General features: G+C 39.4%; 1 protein-coding gene across 7 annotated transcripts in view; it reads right to left on the bottom strand.

Moving 5' to 3' along the window:
- INTS4 (integrator complex subunit 4) overlaps window positions 1-18,496 on the bottom strand; it is a 111,085-nt gene that overhangs the window by 14,906 nt on the left and 77,683 nt on the right. For all 7 annotated transcript variants that reach the window (XR_013404197.1, XM_077963963.1, XM_077963962.1 and 4 more), the window contains 3 exons: window positions 11,473-11,566; window positions 7,300-7,380; window positions 5,359-5,489 (listed from right to left, as the gene is read on the bottom strand). Coding sequence is in view for 6 of the 7 variants with exons in the window: in XM_077963963.1 (XP_077820089.1) it covers window positions 5,359-5,489; window positions 7,300-7,380; window positions 11,473-11,566 (306 nt within the window). In the remaining variant the exon portion in view is untranslated. The remainder of the gene's footprint in view (window positions 1-5,358; window positions 5,490-7,299; window positions 7,381-11,472; window positions 11,567-18,496) is intronic.

Below are 18,496 nucleotides of genomic sequence, written 5' to 3' on the forward strand. Positions count from 1 at the left end.
CAGTTCTCAAAAACAGTTAAGGCAAGAAAGCACAGAAAACTTTTTTAAAAATTCTAATCAACAACCTCGGTGAGAGTTAACAGGGATTTAAAAGGATATTACACTGACAAAGCAAGAGAAACTGCTACAGAAACAGCAGATGAGAAGATGAGAAGCTATACAGCAGAAAAAAAAAAAAAGGAAAAAAATAGTAGAGAAGCATGCTTGGAAATAAAACACATAATAATGAAATCAAAGTCAACAGTTCAGAACAGTGGAATCGACAACAATGTAAACTGAAATGATAAACTAAAAAGAGCATATAAAAGAATTTACTGGCCAGGTGCGGTAGCTCACGCCTGTAATTCCAACACTTTGGGAGGCTGAGGTGGGCGGATCACCCGAGGTCAGAAGTTCAAGACCAGACTGACCAAACATGGAAAAACCCCGTCTCTACTAAAAATACAAAATTAGCCGGGTATGGTGGCGCATGCCTGTAATCCCAGCTACTTGGGAGGCTGAGGCAGGAGAATCGCTTGAACCTGGGAGGTGGAGGTTGCAGGGAGCTGAGATTGTGCCATTACACTCCAGCCAGGGCATCAAGAGCAAAACTCTTGTCTCAAAAAAAAAAAAAAAAAAAAAAGAATTTACTCAGAATATAGAATAGAAAAACAAAGAAATTGAAATTACAAAAGGAAAGGTATAGGAAAAACAGATCCAGAAAATCCAACGTTCAGTGTGACAGACTAAAGTGTATACAAGAAGTAAAGAAATAATGGAGGAAAAAGAAAATCCCTGAGCTAAAAACAGCTGATACTTCAAACTCCCACTGAAGATCAGCAAGAATATTGAAAGAAAACACATACCTAGACATATCCTGGTGAAATTAAAGAAAGAAAATTTTAAAGGTGTCAGCATGAAAAATAAGCTGTAGGGAAGAGAACCAGACTGACATAAGACATCCAACTGTAACATTAAATACTAAAAGGGAACGAACATAGCAGAGGCAGAGAGTCTCTATGAACCTATTCTGGTTTGGCAGGGGTTGCCCAATAAAATAAATAAATAAAGGCACCATAGCAATATGGAAATATTGGAAAAGAATTCCATTTATGTATGAGAGCAAAGGAATTTAAAAAGCGACGGAGAACAGTGGTGGCAAAGCTGGAGCTAAACTTATAAAGATTATAAGTGGTGGCTCACGTCTGTAATCCTAGCACTTTGGGAGGCCGAGGTGGGAGGATCCTTTGAGTTCAGGAGTTCAAGACTGGCCTGGGCAACACAGTGAAACCATGTTTCTATTATTTTTAAAAATAAAAAATACTTTATAAAAAAATTAAAAATAACAATAAACAAGGATATAGAAAGATTATGTACTTACAACTTTAAAAGATTATATTTATAAACATAAAAATTAATACAAGCTACATTATAAAAACATAATCAGCTGAAACAAACTTCCAAGTTATTATTTTTTTATTATTTTATTATTATTATTATTTTGAGACGGAGTCTCGCTCTGTTGCCCAGGCTGGAGTGCAGTGGCGCGATCTCAGCTCACTGCAAGCTCCACCTCCTGGTTTCAAGCCATTCTCCTGCCTTAGCCTCCCGAGTAGCTGGGATTACAGGTGCCCACCACCACACCCAGCTAATTTTTTTTGTATTTTAGTAGAGACGGGGTTTCACCATGTTAGCCAGGATGGTCTCAATCTCCTGACCTCATGATCCGCCCACCTCAGCCTCCAAAAGTGCTGGGATTATAGGCGTGAGCCACCACACCCGGCCATATTTTTATTATTTTTAAGAGATAGGGTCTTGTTCTGTTGCCCAAGTTGGAGTATAATGGCATGATCATGGCTCATTGCAGCCTGGAACTCCTGGGCTCAAGGGATCCTCCCAACTCAGCCTCCCAAGTAAATAGGACCACAGGATGCACACTACCCATGTCCAGCTAATTTTTCATTTTCATTTTTTAGAGACAGGGTCTCACTATGTTGCTTAAGCTGGGGTCAAACTCCTGGCTGGGCTCAAGCAATCCTCCTGCTTTGGCCTCCTAAAGTCTGGGATTACAGGCATGAGCCAGTGCATCTAGCCCAAATTGTTACTATTATTTAGACCTTAACTGGCCTAAATTATTATTATTATTTTTTGAGATGGCGTCTCTATCGCCCAGGCTGGAGTGCAGTGCCATGATCTTGGCTCACTGCAACCTCCGCCTCCTGGGTTCAAGCAATTTTCTGCCTCAGCCTCCCGAGTAGCTGGGATTACAGGCGCCCACCACCACGCCTGGCTAATTTTGTGTATTTTTAGTAGAGATGGGGTTTCACCATCTTGGCCAGGCTGGTCTTGAACTCCTGACCTCGTGATCCACCTGCCTCAGCCTCCCAAAGTGCTGGGATTACAGGCGTGAGCCACCACGCCCAGCTAACTGGCCCAAATTATTTAAGCAGTAAGAGACAAACAAAAGCATACTAAAATCTTCATCTTGATCTTAGATCATCTTGATCTCTTAGATCTCTTAGATCATCTTAATCTTAGAGAGGTGACCATAAATTCTGTTTAACTTTTTATGCTGATAAATGTAAGTTCAGTATGTTCATTAAAAATATAAGTAATAACAGTATTACTAAAACTAATATTAGTTAACATGTATCAAGTATTTATAATGGACGTGACAGACACCATTTTAAAGACTTTGCCTGTAATAATCCAACCAGGGGCAGTGGCTCACACCTGTAATCCCAGCACTTTGTGAGGCCAAGACAGGTGACTCACTTGAGGCCAGGAATTTGAGACCAGCATGGCCAACATGGTGAAACCCCATCTCTCCTAAAAATACAAAAAATTAGCTGGGCGTGGTGATGCATGCCTGTAGTCCCAGCTACTTGGGAGGCTGAGGCATGAGAGTTGCTTGGACCCGGGAGGCAGAGGTTGCAGTGAGTTCAGGTAGCACCACTGCACTCCAGCCTGGGTAATAGAGCAAGACTCTGTCTCATAAACAAATAAAATAAATAAATAAATACATGGTTTTGCATATAATAATTTAATAACCCTTACAACAACCCTGTGAGGAAGAGATAGGTACTACTATAATCTCAATTTAACTTATGAGAACAAACTGAGGCCAAGAAGTGTTAAGTAACTTGTCCAAGGGTTACTTAGTTTGCAAATGGTAAAGTCAAGATCTGAAGCCAAGCAGTGTGATACCACAGCCCTCTTAACCAGTATGTTCTACTGTCTCTCACTTGAAGAGTTTAGAATTAGGGTGCATAATTTTCAAACCCCTGGAGGAAAAAAGAAAACAATCCAGCAAAACTCAGAAAGAAAAAAACAGCAGGAATGCATACAAATGAAAAATATAGGCTGGGTGCGGTGGCTCACGCCTGTAATCCCAGCACTTTGGGAGGCCAAGGCAGGTGGATCACCTGAGCTTAGGAGTTCGAGACTAGTCTGGCTAACATGGTGAAACCCTGTCTCTACTAAAAATACAAAAATTAGCTGGGCATGGCGTTGCATGCCTGTAATCCCAGCTACTTGGGAGGCTGAGGCAGGAGAATCGCTTGAACCCGGGAGGAGGAGCTGAGATCGGACCACTGCACTCCAGCCTGGGTGACAGAGCGAGACTTTATCTAAAAGAAAAAAAAAAAAAAAGAAAAATATAAAATATTATAGCCTGAGTAAAGACCTAAAAACATTAGTATCTTTATATAATGACATGACAAGATAAGTATATTATAATGTTGGGTGAAAGGAATAGGAGGCAGAACAGCAAAGAATGGTATGATCCCCTTTATGATATTGTACACACCTTTATAATCTATGTTTATATGGTTTGGGAAAATCTGGAAGTATACACATGAAATACTGGCAGTTGTTTTAGAAGTGGTAGATTACCAGGGAACTTTCACTTACCCTGTAATATTTTAATTTTTGTAACAATTATACATAAACTAAAAAAAACTTTTTTAAAAAAAATGTATAGATGCCATCACAAGCACCTTTGTTTTTTCAGCTGTAACTGGCACATAGTAGGGATTAAACATTTGTTAAATGAATATATGATACCTTTTTTTTTTTTTAATGACGGAGTCTCGCTCTGTCGCCCAGGCTGGAGTGTAGTGGCGTGATTTCAGCTCACTGCAACCTCCGCCTCCCAGATTTAGAGATTCTCCTGCCTCAGCCTCCCGAGTAGCTGAGATTGCTGGTGTGTGCCACCACGCCCGGCTAATTTTATGTATTTTTAGTGGAGACAGGGTTTCACCATGTTAGCCAGGATGCTCTGGATGTCCTGACCTCGTGATCTGCCCACCTTGGCCTCCCAAAGTGCTGGGATTACAGGTGTGAGCCACTGCACCCAGTCATATATTAATATCTTTATGATTAAATGATTCTCTGACTTTATGAGGTCACTATCAAGATAAGTGAAAAAATAAAATATTTTATTTTTCAGGATGTCATTTCTGACCTAGTATATTTCTGTGTTTAAACATTCATATTTATATCTCTATGCCACTTTTCTTGTTGACACAGTGGCTTGACTGAGCGTCAAACCTGTCTGTGAGCTGGCAATGAGTCACCTAAGTATTTTTTGTATCAAATCTATGATGCCATTATTCTTAAGATGCACCTTTATTTTATGAAATAGTGAGAAACAAAAAACACTATGGGGACACCATCAAAATATCTGATTTCAGAGAAGTTACAATAATAAAAAATGTGTATCTTGGAATCAGTGAAATGTGGCAATTCCAGTTATCTGAAAGTCTTACAGCTATAATTACACTGAGCTCTTATTACGTATCAAGTACCATGCTAAGTATTTTTACATGTATTATCTCATTTATTCTTCACAGAAATGCCATGAGATAGATGCTCTCTTCATTTTCATTTTGTACAGGGAAACAAGGTACAGAAAGGCTCATCACCAAACAACTAGTAAGTAGATAAAGCAAGATTTGAACGAAGTAGTCTGACTTCCCAGTACATCCTCTTAATTTATCCTTTCTGCTTGACAAAAAGCTTATTAGTCCCTTCAGAACAGAAAAATGGTCCCTGACAATAAATTCTTAAGGAAATCTATCAAGTATGAGGATACAGAATGTCCTTATTGCCAGATAAAGTCCTGTGTTGTGCTATATGTAATGGAGAGTCACCAGAGGGTTTTTAGCAAGGGAGAGACACAACTGGATTTCCAAGGGTCTAATGTGACCCAACAACAGAATCTGTAATATCTGAAAAAAAAGAATAGATCACACATTCCTTAGCTCGTCTTTCCTAAATCTCATTTTACTTATCATTAACTTTCGTGTGATGTCTGAATGCATTTGAAGTATCTTTGAAAGGAACATGCCACATATTTTGGCCAACCCCACATCTTACCCTCGTGTAGTTCGTGCTGTTACTATAAGCTGCAAAGCTTTGGCCTGCAGTCTCATGTGATGTATAATCACCACCTGCTTATTCTCCACACCACTGTACATAAACTCCATTTTGTAAGTCTCTTCCATAATCTATAAAGAAAAGATAATTAACAATCAATAAAAATATCAGTCTTACTTGAGAGCAGCATAGAATTCTACTGTTAAATGACCTTAGGTAAAACTCTGAACTGAGATTTTACATCCCTATGCTTTTAAGTGTTGAAAGAAATTAGTATAGTATGCCTTGTGAAAAGAGAATAAATTATTTTGCCTATTTAAAAAGAAGACTGACCTGGTAATAAAATCATCTTAGTTGATGATGTGAAGATAAGAAAGCTTAATCACTAAGCAAACTGCAAAGCACTGAAAGCACCGCTTGTTACCCTAAACGAAGCCCACTCTGCTGTGGGAACAAATTAATATGTATTATGTATGGAAACTCAATCCCCAGGAAGTCCTCAAGAATTCAGCATCAAGAACTATTAACCAGATGTTAGTTATCCTGACAGACTGTTCTATGGGCCTGGTCTGAGGGAGTTTGGGACAGAAATAAGTGCAAGAAAACATTGTCTATGACCCCAGATCAAGTCCACGATCTTGCTCGGTTCTATCCAAATAAGCTACTTTCATCAAAATGATGCTTCTCTTTCCCTTCTGTGTTTGCCTCCCAGTGAACACTCTGGGGTCACAGAAATGACTCCAGATTCTCTTACAATTGGCAGTAAGACAAGTTAAATTACATGAGTGTCTCGATCCCTTTCTGTAAACAGGGAAGAAACAGTACCAATATCATGAAGTTTCAAGTATCAAATCGAGCATGCAACGTGTTTATCACAGTATCTGGTAAACAGCAATGGTAATTCCTTTCCTCTTTTCCTTCCAAATTATTGCTCCCACCCTTCCAATATGGCTCAATTATTGGGTTCTAGTCATTAAATTCTACTCCTCTACAATAAGCCACACACCAGGTCTGAGAGAGAGAGTCTGGATCAGACAAGAGTTCAGCACTGTAGCAGAAAATAGGTTCTGAGTATCAGAGGATCTGGTCTCAAGTCCTGACTGTATTACCTATAGCTCTATGAATTTAACCTTGCTGAGCCTTAACTGCCTCATCTCTAAAATAGACTTAATACTTATTCCTATCTAATGGGATTATTATGAGGGTTAATTAAGCTAATAGACTTGAAATCATTTAGTGAACTGTAATGTAACAATAACAGTCACCATCATTAGTTTCCTGCTGGGTCATTTACAGACTTCCTATCTGGAAGACTTGACCTGCAAGAGATCACCAAGTCTCAATACTTAGGTACAAAGGGGAACTGCTCAAAGCTAAAAAGAAATAAACTAGAGGCAAATAAAATTAAAGCCTACTTAATGAACTACCCAGATATGTAAGGACCTTTTAACGTTGAAGAGATAGTACAGGCTAAAGATATAAACAACCTTAATTGAGTTGGGCTACATTTTCAGATGAAAGATTCACGATAGTAAAGACAGGGTTTCACCATGTTGGCCAGGCTAGTCTCAAACTCCTAACCTTAAGTGATGCGCCCGTCTCAGCCTCCCAAAGTGCTGGGATTACAGGCGTGAGCCACCGCGCCTGGCCCAACTGCCACATTTTATAGAAGAGAAAAAATCCAGGGAATTTAAGTAACTTGCTCAATATCACTCAGCAAATCAGAGGAAGACCTGGGACTAGGACCCAGGTCCCCTGAGTCCAAAGCGAGTGCTGTGTTCCCTAGTTACGCTCCTTCTCATATCACTAACTTCTGTCCTAGCCTAAAATTAGGGAGGCCACACCAGAGGTAGAGAGCTATAGGAAGGCCTCTGGCTCTGCCTTGGACTGGACAATTCCTGGCCAGAGATCTATTTGAAGGGAAGGTCTGAATAAGCTTACCTGTTTCGCTGCTGCTGAGGCCAAATCACTCTGCTTCAAATACAAAGGGGCAGCTACATTCCACAACTTTTCCTGCAAGGCCTACACAGACAAATCAGGAGGGAACAGAATACAGAGGTCACAAAGACTGGCATATCATTTGGGATTTACATTTTTGTTTCCCTTTGAAAGTCTACCACGAACAGGACTTCTCAATCTTATTCTTTTAATCCAATAAGCTGTATTTATTATGGAGAAAGATGAGACCAATGGTTTGGGCTAAACCATTTGATCCAATTCCTGGCCCGAAGGCTCTGTGTCCCAGATCAGTGCTTCTGGAAGCAGAGGACAGGAACCATGAAAGCTTCACCAGAATGCGCAGGGCAGCCAGCTTCCGGGCTCTAGGCACTCCTTGTTCCCAGAGCCACTGGACTAACCTAAGCCACCTAGATACTTCTTCCTTGACTGTGGTTTTTTCTTTTCCCCTATGCTCATTATGTGATGAATGACACTTGCCCCCAACCACTTTACCAACATATTCAACCAGAAATCTAGCAGCTTTCCTAGATTTCTCTCTCTTTCAATCTTTCTACATTCAAAACCATCACTAAGAGCCACGATTTTACTTTCCATCTCTCTCCTCACCTATCCATCCACATGACCTCATATCTTGCACAAACTTCTGTGACAGCCTCTTATTTTCTCAGTCCTTTCGAATTACAGATGTAATCAAATGACGTTACAGAAAACCTAGACTGACACTGTCCAATAGAAATATAACATGAGCTATATATATGTAATTTTAAATATTCTTATAGCCACAGTTTTTAAATTACAAAGATGTAAGTTAATTTTGAAGATACAAAGACTAAGTTAATTTTTTTTAAAAGTTTATTTAACCCAGTCTCCAAGATATTAACATTTCACCACACAGTATTTTTTAAATTATTGATTAGATAGTTTACATTTTCTTTTCATACTAAGTCTAAGAAATTCAGTGTGTATTTTGCACTTAATAACACATCTCAGTTTGGACTAACAACTTTTCAACTGCTCAAGAGTCCCATGAATCTGGTGGCTCTCAGATTAAACAGCAGTAGGTCTAAACTATAGATAAACTATAGGAATTTCTGGAATATTTACTTGTAATCATTTCTTGTATGCATGTTTTTTGATAGTTGTAGTCAGAAAGCAGAATTAAGTTTAGGGATTAGATCATAATCCCAAAACATGCAATCCCAAATGTTGAAATCCTGACATCCAAATTCTGGGGAAGTGATTAGTGTGTTTTGGGTTGTATGCAGGATAGCTGCATCATGTTAGCTGTATCATGTTAGGCACAACTATTGCCTTGTTATCGTCTTTATTTGGAAATTAAGTGTGGCTTAAGGAGATGCATATGAGTGCCAAGCTGACAAGGGGTGGACATGTGGACCTAATTTTAGGTATCAACTTGACTAGATTAAGGAATATCAGAAACCTGGTAAAACATTATTTTGTTTTACACATAGAGGGTGTGTCTATGAGAGTGTTTCCAGAAGAGATTAGTGTATAAATCTGAGTGTACTAGGCGGAGACTACCTGCCCTCAATGTTAGTGGGCACCATCCAATCAGCCAGTGGCCAGGAGAGAACAAATACTAAAGACAAAATGGGCTGGGAGCGGTGGCTCATGCCTGTAATCTTAGTACTTTGGAAGGCCGAGGCGGGTGAATGACCTGATGTCAGGAGTTACAGACCAGCCTGACCAACATGGCAAAACGCTGTCTCTACTAAAAATACAAAAATTAGCCAGGCGTGGTGGTGCACACCTGTAATCCCAGCTACTTGGGAGGCTGAGACAGGAGAATTGCTTGAACCCAAGAGGCAGAGGTTACAGCAGTGAGCCGAGACCACACCACTGTATTCAGCCTGGGTGACAGGGTGAGACTCTGTCTCAAAAAAAAAAAAAAAAAAAGACAAAATGGCAAAATGGACTCTCTGGGTTCTGCTGCTTGGATATCAGAAATCTGACTCCATGAAACTGCATTATCACAATACTGACTTTGTGTATAAGCGTTGAGTGTGTACATAAAATGTTGAAACTTCCTCAATAAATGAAGAGATATCCTTTTCGTACATCTGCATTTGTGAAAGATAAAATTTCTTGAGATCTCAGCTCTTTGGGTGACTGCATATGCAGTGGTGACCCAACACAGTTTCTATCAATCTTGTCAAAAGACTTGAGGTTGCTGGGCACAGTATTTCAGATGACCACAGTTAAAAACTGGGTATATGCAAGTAACAACCAAGTGATATGCATTTATACCTTTCCCTTTATGACCAATTTCTTTATAAATATGGCTCATCTACTCATAACTGTTATACTTACCCAACTGTCATTAGTACCCTGAGTGTTTATGCTTGCAAATTTGTTGTTATTGTCTATTTTATTATATTAAGTGGTATATAAAGTATTCTGTTGTGTTTTTATGTTTCTCAAATAAATTTCCCTTTAAAAAAATAAACAAATATCTTTAAATTTTTAAAATTATTTCTTCCATAATTGTATTCTGGGGATTTTGGGGATTTTGATCTTTTCCGGGCTGTGGTTTTTGGGATTTTAGTCTTTTGGAATTTAAACAGTTTAGGACTATGATGTTGTGGACTGTCTTTTGGGATTATGATTGGCTCCCCTTCTTTTGGGTACATAACATTACACCCTAAGTATTTTGTCGTGTTGTTGTGTAATTCTTCATAAAGATCATTACTGACTACAGAATATACTGCTAGGTAGCTGTATCACAATTTATTTAGCTTTTTTCCTGTTATTAAACACACTTGCCTTGGGTTCTGGCTCAGCCCCTTACCTACCCTGCACCCCTTGTCATTGAATAACCAACAATTATGTGTTCTTTTTAGGAGCAATCGCTTCCCTTTCCTCACCCATCTTTTGCTACTATAGAAAAGTAGATTCTTCTCCATGGCCTCCTTGAATTCCTGGGGTTTCACAGAGGCTTGGAAAAGCCGTTTAAACAACTTTGCAAAGGGGTATGAAGGAACTTCTTGGAGTGACGAAAATGTTCTATGACTTGCCTGTGGTGGTGATTACACAGATATATACATTGGAAAGAACATATCTAACCTAACAAGGACCATTTAAGTACCAAGTATACATACCCACCTTTACATGTATACGCACACCTGCACAACTGTATATATAACATTTAGCACAAGATCACACAGTAGAAAATAACTTTTGACTCCCTGATTTACTCTGACTTTAGTCAAATATCATTAATCACTTTGAAAACAAAGAATATTTTGAACTAGGGCCAAGATAAAAGTTTGTCAAGTGAGAAGGGCTCTCCTAAATTCTGGGCCAAAATTTATAGTAAAATTCTGCTACAGAAGCTGAAAGATACTGAACTCATTTAATTGTTTTTTAACTCAGCAAAACTAAATAGATTCTTGGGTACCAATTCTGTGTATAGCTGACTACTGAGTAAGAAATGCCAGCAAGTTGGTCCTTTTAGGAGCAATGAAATTAACCTTTTAACTTTGATGAAGTGCAATGAGTTTTTGTTTGTTTGTTTGTTTGTTTTCTTTAAAGACAGGATCTTGGTCTGTCATCCAGGCTGGAGTGCAATCTCACTGCAGCCTTGACCTCCTAGGCTCAAGCAGTCCTCCCAACTCCAGCCGAGTAGCTGGATATACAGGAATGCACCACCACACCCACCTATTTTTAAATTTTCTTGTAGAGATGAGGTGTCACTATGTTGCCCAGGCTGGTCTCTTGAGCTCAAGTGATCCTCCTGCCTTGGCCTCCCAAAGTGCTAAGATTACAGGTGTGAGTCACCACACCTCACCTTCAAATGAGCATTTTAAGAAAATAGTCTAAAACTTCATACAATTCCTTTGCTAATCAAATTATACAAAACATTTACAACCTTGGGATTCTAACTAAACTGATTATTCAATCTGCTCTAATTACATTATGATAAACGAATTCTCCCAAAATTTACAAATTCCTGTATGAGTTAATATTTTGCTAATTAGAGACAAATGTAATCACACTGCAGAGTACGTAATTTCTCCATTGTCAAGTGGTTGCACTAAGACCATAAGTTTTGCAACTTATGGCCTCACACACTGCTGGATCCACAAAGATGCATTTTTAGCATCACAATCATAAACGGAATGGATGCAAACCAACCTTGATGAGAAGTAGTTGACAGCGAAGATAGGTGGCAGAGAAATCAGCTACTCCTGCCAATTCAGACTGAAGTTCTCCAAGTCTCTGCAGATCCCTATAGTGAATAAAACCCCAAGGCAAACACAGGATAATGTCACCAACATAAAGATCATGTCAAAAGCATTTTACCATTTTATACCTAGTAAACTGGTCATACATTTTTAAATGACAACACTGAATGCTGGAGTGTTTATAATAAAATTGGTTCACTCACACTATGATAGTAAGTTTAAGCTGATGTACCCCTTTTGGAAAGCAAAACCGTACTGTTATAAACGCACATATATGGTAAAATATTTTGATTCATAGTTTTACACTGAAAAGTAATACTAAGAGAAATATTCAACAGAAATGAAACACTTTATGGGCCATAATATTCATTGTTATGTGGACTATTATAGTAAAAACTCAGTAACTACTTATTCAACGGTGAAAGAAACATTGAATAAATTACGATGCATCCAATCAAGTAAATTTTTTATTATTATTATACTTTAAGTCCTGGGGTACATATGCAGAACATGCAGGTTTGTTACATAGGTATATACGTGCCATGATGGTTTGCTGCACCCATGTTTTTTTTTTTGGGGGGGGGGTGGGTGGAGTCTCGCTTTGTTGCCCAGGCTGGAGTAGAGTGGCGTGATCTTGGCTCACTGCAACCTCTGCCTCCTGGGTTCAAGCAATTCTCCTGCCTCAGCCTCCTGAGTAGCTGGGGATTACAGGCGCACACCACCATGCCCAGCTAATTTTTGTATTTTTAGTAGAGACATTGCTTCACCATGTTGGCCAGGCTGGTCTCCAACTCCTGACCTCGTGATCTGCCTGCCTCAGTCTCTCAAAGTGTTGGGATTACAGGCGTGAGCCACCGCCCCCAGCCCAAATAAATATTTTATAGCCATTAAAATACGAAATGGTTAATAAGGTGTATGATCTCAACTATGTACAAACTGTAAAGAGGAGAAAAATACATTGAGTTGGTTTCCTGGATAGTGGTAATAGGGTACTCTTTAGTACCTTCTCCCAACTATGCTTTATTTTCCGAGTTTTTAAGACAATGAACAAGTATTTTTTTGTATTAAAAAAAACCATTATTTTTTAAAAAGGTATTATGGTAGACACTGTTGGTTGCCTGTCTAGTTAACCATTCTCCACTTCTTTATTACTAACTGAACTCTGATTTTGTTCAAGGGAACATGTCCCCAAGCCCTATTCCAAGTAGTATCTGATTGAACTAAGCCAATTAGTGCATATTATCCATCTGGATATGTGACCTGTGTTGACCTTATCAGTTCAGATGAAAGTACTTATATTCCATGCTTACAACAAATTGGTGTGTCTATCTGTCTCTCGCTGGACTGGGCAAGGATGCTTATAGCCCTGATTGCCATTGGCGGCATACTGTAACTCTAAGTGGGGAAAACCTTAAGATAAAGCCAATGCTGAAGACAAGAAAAGTCCAAAGAGAAATAGAGAAACTGGGTCCTCAATGATATAAACAAGCCACTTAATCATACCATATCTCCAATTTCTGGACATCTGGAAAAACATCTTAGTCATTCAACTGCTATAACAAAATATCATAGACTGGGTGGGTTATAAACAACCAAAATTTATTTCTCACAGTTGTATAGGCTGGGAAGTCCAATATCAAGGCACCTACAGATTTGGTTTCTAGTGAGGGCTCATTTCCTCATAGGTTGCACCTTCTACATGTATCTTCATATGGTGGAAGTCACAAATGAGCTCCCTTAGGCCTCTTTTAAAGGTTATTAATCTCATTCATGAAGGTTCTAGTCTCATGACCTAATCACCTCCCAAAGACCTTACTTCCTCATAACATCACCTTGTAGGTTAGGACTTCAGTATATGAGTTTGGGGGAGACATAAACTTTCAGATCACAGGAGGAAATAAATAGCCATTATAAGCTAGCTTGTGAAAAGCATCCTAACTGGATATAAGTATAGACACAATGATTGTAACCATATGAAAACATATCTGCCTACAGTAAGAAATTAGAAAGTGTCATACACAAATAAAATAGTTGTGCTAGAATTATTGGTGATTTAAAACATTTACTTTTTGAATAGGTAACACATACTTAAGGTATAGAATTCAAAGGATATACAATTAAATTAAATTAAATTAGTCCCCCTTCCTATGCCTGTACCCTGTAGCCCTGCCACCTTATACACCTTCCCAGAGGCAACTACTATTACCAGTTTCTTTTGAATTTTGAGATATGCCATGCATTTACAAAAAGTATTGGTTTTCTTTGCTTTCTTCTTTTTTAGGGGAGGAATGTGTGTATGTGTTTGTGTATTACCTAACCATCTCAGCATTCATAGAAAGCCGCCTCATTACTTTTTAATAGCAACATTAAATTCTGAATAGAAATGGAAACTGTGGGAAACCTTAAGGTTTCAGTCACTTGGGAAGCTGTCTGTTTCAGACTGGCATAACACATCAGGTTTCACAGTAGCCTGGAAAAAACCGTCCACTGGACTATGCCACTTCCTCTCATCTCATGCTCGGCAGGTAACGTTATGATAGTTAAAGATGCCTCCTAGGGACTTTGACATCAAGAAGGAGATGCCTACAAAGGGGCACAGAGTAAATTACTCTCGAAGTGATTGAAGAATTAATGTATGATATATATCACTTCTTATTTGTTTGGGTTGCTTGAACTGGTCCTGGAGGGCCTACCCAAAGCATGGGAACCCAGCACAACGAAAGCCAAGACCACAGACTAGCTAAGCCCAACTGTGAACTGTGAGTTTGGTGGCCAGATGGTCTCTTCCTTTCACTTCTCTGATTTTTCTCTTGCAAGAGACAGCCCTGAAGTATTCTACTTCAGAAGCATTTGTGTTTCCTCTCCAGGAAGATTCTGCCTTCTATGACAATTATACAGAATATAGACCAACTGACTGTACATTAACTAACTGATTCCAAGTGTTACTTTATTCCCCTGCCCCAGAATTGTAGCAGTTGTTCTGAAGTGCACAGAACAAGATGTAACCCAATCCAACACAATTAGCCATAAGAAATCTGAACTTCTGTACAAACAAAAATGGAAACTTGTTAGCTCTGGGAAAAATCCTCTGTGTCCCAGTGTTTCCTCTCTTTATCTCTTTATGCTTACGAGGCTTCTCAGGAAGCCTCAGTCTAGACATCCATCACGAGACTATAGGCTCTAATGAGAAAGGTACACTGAGCACATTCTATGTGCACTGTACTGTGCTAGCTGTTTCCTTACTTGAGCTCACTTAATCCTCACAATATGAATTGCAATTAATCCTATTTCACTGAACAGGAAACTAAAGATCAGAATTTAGGTGGCTTGCCTAAGGTCACAGAATAAACAACAAAACAGGACATGAACTAGACAGAATTAGCTCTGACTCCAAAAGTATTTTTTTTAACCATGTCATATTGCATCTCATTTATTTATTTGCTATTAAACTCTTTTCATTTATATATTAACTACATCAAACATAGATGAGACCAAAACTAATTTAAAACTAGATACGGCTGGGCGCAGTGGCTCACGTCTGTAATCCTAGCACTTTAGGAGGCCAAGGCGGGCGGATTGCCTGAGCTCAGGAGTTCGAGACCAGCCTGGGCAACACGATGAAACCCCATCTCTACTAAAATACAAAAAATTAGCCAGGTGTGGCAGAGTGTGCCTGTAGTCCCAGCTATTCGGGAGGCTGGGGCAGGAAAATTGCTTGAATCTGGGAGGCAGAGGGTGCAGTGAACTGAGATTGCACCACTGCACTCTAGCCTGAACGACAGAGGAAGACTCCGTCTCCACACACACACACACAAACTGGATACACTGGACCACTTTTCTATAGACGCTATCAGGCAGAGCAAAACAGTTCCTCCCAGGAACACACACATTAGCAATCTATATGATGCCACTATGCCGCTATGTGTAAACACATTTACATATCGTGTGACTCTTTTTAAGCTTACACAATAGGCTGAATTATTTAAATCACTATTAAAGATAATCAAAAAGATTCTGGATGTGCAAATCAAATGTAGTTTATTTTTTTCAATCTCTTAGAATCTCTAACAATCAAATTTATAATTAATGTCTCTTAGTAGCTTAGTAGAGCAAAAAGGAATGTTAGGAAACACAAAATAAACACAAAGTCTTGGTGACTTCTAAAATGCCATCTTTATTCCTGTGCCTAGATAATTACAGATTACAAACGTGCATTTCTACTCTTTAATTACTAGACCAGTTCCCATACTACAAAATAGGCGCTCTCCCTTAAAGACAATAAAAGTTTCAAAGCAAAAAGAGGATTTTAAAGAATTCAACTAAAAAATCCCATGTTCTTCAATGGTTAGTATGTAAAAGAATTTCCATAAGAAAAGTAGTACGTTTCTTCCTATTTCTCATAAATGAAGTCCCTTCTATTTCAGATTATAATGAGCTATTTTACTCCAAAAGAACAATTCTCTATTATAGAACACTTCTAAGGTGATATGGTTCTTGAAACAACAGTGTGTATAGCAACAGCACTTTCATGGACTTACATAAAAATGTAAACTTTGAAAGACAGGAGGTCACTATTCATACTGAGAAATAGCAGACAAATGACTGCAGCATTCCTTAAAAAACAATCCCCTTCAACCCTGCTAGTGAATTTAAACATGATTACATTTATAAAATTTGATTTACTTACAAAATGTCAAGAGCATGTCCAGTATGTCAAATAAGCCATAGTTGGTTTAAATTTTAAAGCAAACATCCATAAATGTCCAACTATTATCTATGTAACTGATATTCTCAAAATGCTTTTACCACATATTATTACAATAATCTTCACAACAGTTCTACAGGCGCAAGCCACAGCATCTGGCTCATAGGTGAGAACTTCATTGGGTTAAATGGCTGTTTGTATTACAAAACAGGGCATTGTGTATGACAGTGAAATTTGTTTTACACTCATACTAACAAATACATGGCTCCAGTCCTCATCAGAGAACCTTCTATATGAAAGGCTAACATTTCACTCCATAACAACTCAGAAAATGTAAGTTGTGGAGAACCCCAGGGGTCAACTGATCTAATCTCATATGATACAGGAATCCCCTGTTTATCACTGCACATCACAGAATATGGATTTTAGAGTTGACAAAGCTGAACTCAAATCCTGGTTCTGCCTCTTCTTAGCAAATTACTTCATGTCTGCAATGATGGTTGTAAAGCATCGCAGGTGCCCTCAGTGCTATGGTCCATCTGCTTCCCTTTCCAGATTTTTCACCATCCTGCCTATGCTCCTGAATACACACTCAAGCTAGAAACACAGAGTCCCGAACTTAGAACAGTGATCTGGCCAGCCACTGCCCAGCAAGACCATCACTTCAGGAAACCCAGACCATGAAGGCGAGTACCTTCTAAGAGCCCGCGCTGCAGCTGATCACCAAACTGGCTAGCTTTTGTGCCTTTTGCACTTGCTTTAGTGCCAACAAGATAAAATTGTCAAGGACAAAATCTAAATGTTTATTTAGGTGGGGATGAGTCAGGAAGTAGACTTTATTTTACGGGGCTCAGGGCCAACAACCTCATTCAGTGGCCTCCAAAACTAAGCACTTTGTTGAGGGAGAAGAGAAATCACTTCATAAGAGGTATAGAAAGGACTGGAATCTCTGCTTACAGAGCTGTGGACTGCCCAGAGCTTACAGCAGGGTCAGCAAATTTTTCTATAAAAGGTCAGATAGTAAATATATTAGGTTTTACAGGCCATATGGTCTCTGTGGCAACTACTCAACTCTGTGATTGTAGCATGAAAGCAGCTACAGACAATACCTAAACAAATGAGCGTGGCTGTGCTTCAATCAGGTCTTACATATAAAAGCAGGCAACACACCAGCTTTGGTCCACAGGCTGTAGTTTGATGACCCCTAGTTTAGAGTACTGTTACTGGCACATCACAGACACACAATAAATATCAAGTATATGATTCAATGTACCGTGGCAAGAGAACAAACTGTTGTGCTAAAATCTTTTCAACCTTAAAAAAATTCAGTTTTCCCTTTTATTGTTACTGATTACAGTGATGGTATTCAGGCGAACACTCAGAACAGGCCATTCAGAGTATCATTTGGGCTTAGCCTGTGCAGCTAATGCAGCTTCTTCACACCACACAGCCGTCTTTGCAGTGTTTCAACTTGTGAATGATTCATATTCTGCGGCCCTTTTGGCTGATGCTATCACTGCAAAGCAGTGATATGTGTGAGTCCATTCATTATGGTAACAAGCTTTCACTCAAGCTTTGTTTCTTGCAGTATCTATCATTTCTAGTGTGATCTCCTCCGATGATTTTTGAAAATCAAGTCATCAGTAGGATTTTCTTGTTGAACTGTGAAGGCCTGTGCTTGGTAGGGACTTTGTGAATCATCCCTGCGTGGGTCCCAGAGCTACTGGGGTCCCATCACTGGAGTAGCTGGTGAGACCCTCCAGGGCATGAGAGTTGCTATGGGCCTCTGTGTGGCTTCTAGAGACTTCCCAGGGGCACAAAGACTATGTGACCCAGGTGGAAGCTCAGGAGGCTCACACTGGACACATGCTGCACACTCTGGCTCTCCTGTGGCTGCAGCTGCACCCACCTACCCAGCATGCTCCCCACAGCCTGTCCAGCCCAAGCCTATGGCACTCCCAGGGGAGCCCAGGACACCCTCAACTTTTTATTGGATTACTAGAGTATCAAACCACCCATCTATCTCTCTCAGTTCCTCACTCCCACCCCTGTACCCAGCAAGTCATCAAGTCCCCCAGGTGAGTAAACTGGAGTTAACAGCAGTTGGTACTTATGGCATACACTGGATTTGGCTCACTCACATGTGGTATTCCTATCTTCATCTACTGTATCTTCCAAAACTACATAAGCTGCAAAGTTAAAAACTGCATTTCTCAGATTCCCTTGAGCTAGGTTCCAGACATGATTTATTATCAGTCAATCAAACACA

This window comes from Macaca mulatta, chromosome 14 (assembly GCF_049350105.2).
Source record: "Macaca mulatta isolate MMU2019108-1 chromosome 14, T2T-MMU8v2.0, whole genome shotgun sequence".
Classification (NCBI taxonomy): Eukaryota; Metazoa; Chordata; class Mammalia; order Primates; family Cercopithecidae; genus Macaca; species Macaca mulatta.